The following is a 4,841-nucleotide window of genomic DNA, read 5'->3' as shown; positions in this document are numbered from 1 at the left end:
CCTGAACATGCGCTCGCAGTCTTGTAAAGGGTTACTCACCATTTACATCATTCTAGGCCATCGCAATAAGTCAGGAATCCATTGGAAATTATTTATATAGCACTTTAAACAAAATACATTGCGTCAAAGCAACTGAACAACATTCATTAGGAAAACAGTGTCAATAATGCAAAATGATAGTTAAAGGCAGTTCATCATTGAATTCAGTTATGTCATCTCTGTTCAGTTAAATAGTGTCTGTGCATTTATTTGCAATCAAGTCAACGATATCGCTGTAGATGAAGTGTCCCCAACTAAGCAAGCCAGAGGCGACAGCGGCAAGGAACCGAAACTCCATCGGTGACAGAATGGAGAAAAAAACCTTGGGAGAAACCAGGCTCAGTTGGGGGGCCAGTTCTCCTCTGACCAGACGAAACCAGTAGTTCAATTCCAGGCTGCAGCAAAGTCAGATTGTGCAGAAGAATCATCTGTTTCCGAACAATGTTAGGTAGGTTATTCCAGAGTTTAGGCGCCAAATAGGAAAAGGATCTGCCGCCCGCAGTTGATTTTGATATTCTAGGTATTATCAAATTGCCTGAGTTTTGAGAACGTAGCGGACGTAGAGGATTATAATGTAAAAGGAGCTCATTCAAATACTGAGGTGCTAAACCATTCAGGGCTTTATAAGTAATAAGCAATATTTTAAAATCTATGCGATGCTTGATAGGGAGCCAGTGCAGTGTTGACAGGACCGGGCTAATATGGTCATACTTCCTGGTTCTAGTAAGAACTCTTGCTGCTGCATTTTGGACTAGCTGTAGTTTGTTTACTAAGCGTGCAGAACAACCACCCAATAAAGCATTACAATAATCTAACCTTGAGGTCATAAATGCATGGATTAACATTTCTGCATTTGACATTGAGAGCATATGCCGTAATTTAGATATATTTTTGAGATGGAAAAATGCAGTTTTACAAATGCTAGAAACGTGGCTTTCTAAGGAAAGATTGCTATCAAATAGCACACCTAGGTTCCTAACTGATGACGAAGAATTGACAGAGCAACCATCAAGTCTTAGAACTTGAAATATACACCTGGTTCAGAGTTCTCTGTGGCTTACCAATGACCTTGCTTGATATGTTAATGACCCTAGATAATGTTTTAATATTTGATATTCTGATGAACGGCACATTTGCAGCTCAAATGAATATTTGATTTTAAAACTTTGTTGCATTACACACTAAACAGAGTTCAGTCTATAAGCCGATGCAAGTTCAGTGTCCAGTGTCATAACAGTCACTTGTCCTGGGAATGAGGCGCGTTCACGTATCGCACAGATGCACACCGTTTCATGAATGGCTTCTTTATTTGTGCCGCACTGCTGTTTTTTCTGATTTTTTTCATATTTTCCATCTGTCCTCCCGCAGGTTAGAGCTTATCATCTTTGTTAGTGTGTAACCATGTGATAGTGTTTTTCTCAGTTTCACCTTTATTCTCCACCTCCTTGTCAACACCATCCGTTTGCCCGACATGAAAACAGTACAAAGTATTCCAAGGCCAAGCTTGGCCAGGGTAGATAAATCCCTGCTTTCCCAGGCGCTTCAAACAACATCCATTCATTCCTTTCCAGAGTCCAGAGCTTTTGTCACGAGACTCGAGTGTTCTCCTGCAGTCATGCCTCTGGTGCTGTGTGTTGTCGCTGTTTTGTTCGGGTGTCCTCTCGGAGAGATGTTTGTTCTGCATCCTTCACCTGAGGCATCTGCTGTCAAAGCCAACAGGTAAGAGCCAATGATTTAAAGATGAACAATAGCATGAGGAATGGATCAGGGCATCCTGTTTTAATCACCTGCACTTTTGTTCATTTGTTTACTTGAAGTCTTAGATTTGGAAGAAATTTAGGGTAATATTTGAATGCTTGAGGCAAAATTTGAATCAACCTCATTATAATAGCATACTCTTCTTCCATTTGAGACTCTAATCCTCCTGGCGAGCCTGATTGTGCTTCACTGACCCAAAGAGAATTGCTGGATATCTTCATAAAGCTTGTCTTGCTCTGGAGTTTGTTCGTTTGTTGGTTTTTATTGTTTTTTTTAATAGAATTTTTGAATTGTTTTTGCCATTAAAATAGCCTAAGATTCTGACATGGCTTTAAAATATTAAATGCTCTGGATTTTACTTCAGTTTTTACTTGTGTACAGGTTGACTGCAAAGACACATGTAAAGTTATGGAGGTATAAATGAGGGCATCTCCCTTCTCCTCTGGTGTCCTTTTACAGGGTCAAATGCTGAGCCTGCACAAACACGCGAGGCTCCGGTAGCACACAACTGCACTTTGAAACATTTGGCTGCAGTTTGACAGGCACATGAGTTCTGCAGGTGTGATTACACTCTGGGTTTTTCCCATGTTTCTTTTTTTTTTTTTGCAGATGCAAGGGAGAACTGGAAATCAGGAAAATCCTTCTGGAATCCCTAAACCTCCAGCAAGAGCCTCGTGTGTCCATGTCGAAGATGCATCATTTACGTGAGCAGTGGAAAGCCAGTTTCAGAAGCAGCCTCACATCAGCACCAGGTACATGAACCCCAGAGATCAAGCTCAGGTGAAGACCAGATCAGCCCGGTTTTCTGGTGAATCTGATCACTCATCTATTTAGCAGGTAACGCAACGTTTCCCGAGGACTCCAGAAACTCCAGCTGCTGCAAACATTTCTGTCAGATCTTCATTAAAGGTGAGTGATCAGGTGCATCCTACTACGTTCTCATTGCTGCAAAATTTTTGGTGTTAAAACCAGAAAGACCGTACGGCTACAGTGTATATGAGCGCAATGTATAAATACTTCACACTTCATTAATGAAAGCAAGGCTTTGTTTTCTTTAGACATGATACATCATGCATGTCTTCTCTTGTGTAAATGTGTCAGATCTGGGCTGGGAGCACTGGGTGGTTTATCCAGAGAGCATCACCTTCGTCAAGTGCCAATCCTGCGCTTCTGAGAGCACAGACGCACCTGCACAGGTGAATTACCTCTATATCATGTCCATTCGATCTGTTTTCTATTAAGAAATGCTTTACACATTCTCTGTCAGTAAGTTAGTTGTGTATTGACTTGTTCTGTGTCATGTCATAGCTGTGTGGGCGGAGTCGGGTGGGGGGTAACAGTCCTTTCCCCCTCATTGGAAACGCATGGTGTAGACTCAGAATGGCTTACATATAATTATTTCTGCCATTCGACAGAGCAACATAATTATAAAAACTAAGCCGTATTGGGTCGGACTGTCCGTATGGTATCTGTGACTGGACAAACCACCCAACAGAATGGACAAAGGTGTTGTTTCCTGACATTTTCTGTTACCTAATGGAGCAAGAGACCGCTTACTACAGGCCCATAAGAGAACGATAAGGCTTGTGAAAAGTAAACATTTTACATTGTGTTTTGCTTAATTTAAATAAAGTGATAAAGACTTAAGTAAAAGCAAGTGAATACAAAATAAACTTAAATTGAATTGAATTGAATTAAAAGCCTGTCTTACTTTATTTTTGATATATTACAAAGAATTTTTAATATTGACAAAACAGTAAGGTCCACTGAAGTGCCTTGAAATGCGCAGCGTTATTCTGTGGTGTGTTCCTAATCATTTTCATAAATACATGCCGTAAAATTAAATTCTAACATGAAGATTTGTATATAAAATACTAAAAAAACATGGTTTAAACCATGGTAAAAAAAAAAATTTCTACACTAACCATAGTTTAACCATGGTATTTGTAGTAAAACTGTGGTTATAGGCTAAAACTGGTAATAAAACGCCCCCCCTCCACAAAAAAAGCCTTTTTTAGCCTTTTACTATAGTAATACTATTGCTACTTTTCATAAGGGATTGTGTATAATAATATGAAATAAATGTTTAAATAGATTATGACATCACAAAATATCAGGGAGTGATATTTATTTGCTTCTGATTAGAAGAAGTGCTATTGTGATCCGTGCAGGGAGACAGGATTGAGTAGTGTAGCGCTCAGTGCTATCTCTGTTAGTCCGTCTGTTTATCAGTCATATACATCTTCAGATTGTTTATTAGAGGGACAGAACGCCACACAGCAACTTTTCGGCACTGCACCAAGAAAAAATCAAAAGAAATCTTCACAAAACCTAAAGATCAAGCACCTAACATGGTCTCTGCACGTTAATTTGAATTATTTGTTATTCGACCAATCAATCCCACCAATGCCGAACAAGTCAATAGGTTTATACTGTTTTACTAAATTGTTGTATGTCTGTATTTCGTTCCACTGCATGTACACACATGTAGAGGAATGATAATAAAGCTCAACTTGAACTTTACTGGCCTCAGACTGATGAAATGCTTCAGATGAGCTCAGACCTGATCTTAATTGTCTTCCCACAGTGCTGCCTGCCGACCGCTCACGTCCTCGTCCCATTCGTCTACATGGACGACTGGAGCGGTGTGGTTCTGTCCTCCGTGAGTCTGATCCGTGAGTGCGGCTGTGACCCTGGAGAGGAAACACAGAACCCAGAGGTCATGACCCCGTCCTAGAAAGCCTCCCTGACCCGCAGGTCTGCTGACACAGAGCCACAGAAGTGCAGTAGAGAAGCACAGCTTTTTGGATTCGTAGGTTTATAGCTAAGCAAACTTATTTAGCATCTTTTGACTTTTGCTGCTGTTGGGAGTCAGACTCTCAGACTCTTGTGGGCTGTAAGTAAAAAGGACTCATGTAAAGTTCTCAGAAGAGGCAAAAATGTTCTCATCAAATAACAAAAATGTTATTTGACTTTCACAGAAAAGCACAATGGACCTTCTGTTATAAATCAGTTCAAGGCCAAATCTGTTTTTAACTTCAGGC

The 4,841-nt window shown here is 40.3% G+C and overlaps 1 protein-coding gene across 2 annotated transcripts in view; it reads left to right on the top strand.

The window, feature by feature from the left end:
• Positions 1 to 1,522: 1,522 nt before the first annotated feature.
• The window catches only part of LOC132136743 (bone morphogenetic protein 5-like), a 3,867-nt gene continuing 548 nt past the window's right edge, over positions 1,523 to 4,841 (top strand). Inside the window, exons 1-5 of one of the 2 annotated variants that reach the window (XM_059547365.1) lie at positions 1,523 to 1,758; positions 2,407 to 2,549; positions 2,635 to 2,706; positions 2,899 to 2,993; positions 4,385 to 4,841. The exon at positions 4,385 to 4,841 is cut by the window's right edge and continues 548 nt beyond it. In XM_059547365.1, coding sequence (XP_059403348.1) covers positions 1,655 to 1,758; positions 2,407 to 2,549; positions 2,635 to 2,706; positions 2,899 to 2,993; positions 4,385 to 4,534 — 564 coding nt within the window. In that variant the 5' untranslated portion in view covers positions 1,523 to 1,654 and the 3' untranslated portion in view covers positions 4,535 to 4,841. Of the gene's footprint in view, positions 1,759 to 2,406; positions 2,550 to 2,631; positions 2,707 to 2,898; positions 2,994 to 4,384 lie in introns of both variants that reach the window. The other variant, XM_059547364.1, reaches the window with a different exon arrangement.

The sequence above is a fragment of the Carassius carassius genome, unplaced genomic scaffold (assembly GCF_963082965.1).
Source record: "Carassius carassius unplaced genomic scaffold, fCarCar2.1 SCAFFOLD_85, whole genome shotgun sequence".
Classification (NCBI taxonomy): Eukaryota; Metazoa; Chordata; class Actinopteri; order Cypriniformes; family Cyprinidae; genus Carassius; species Carassius carassius.
The sequence above is the reverse complement of the archived record's forward strand: the minus strand, read 5'-3'. Positions and strand labels throughout refer to the sequence as shown.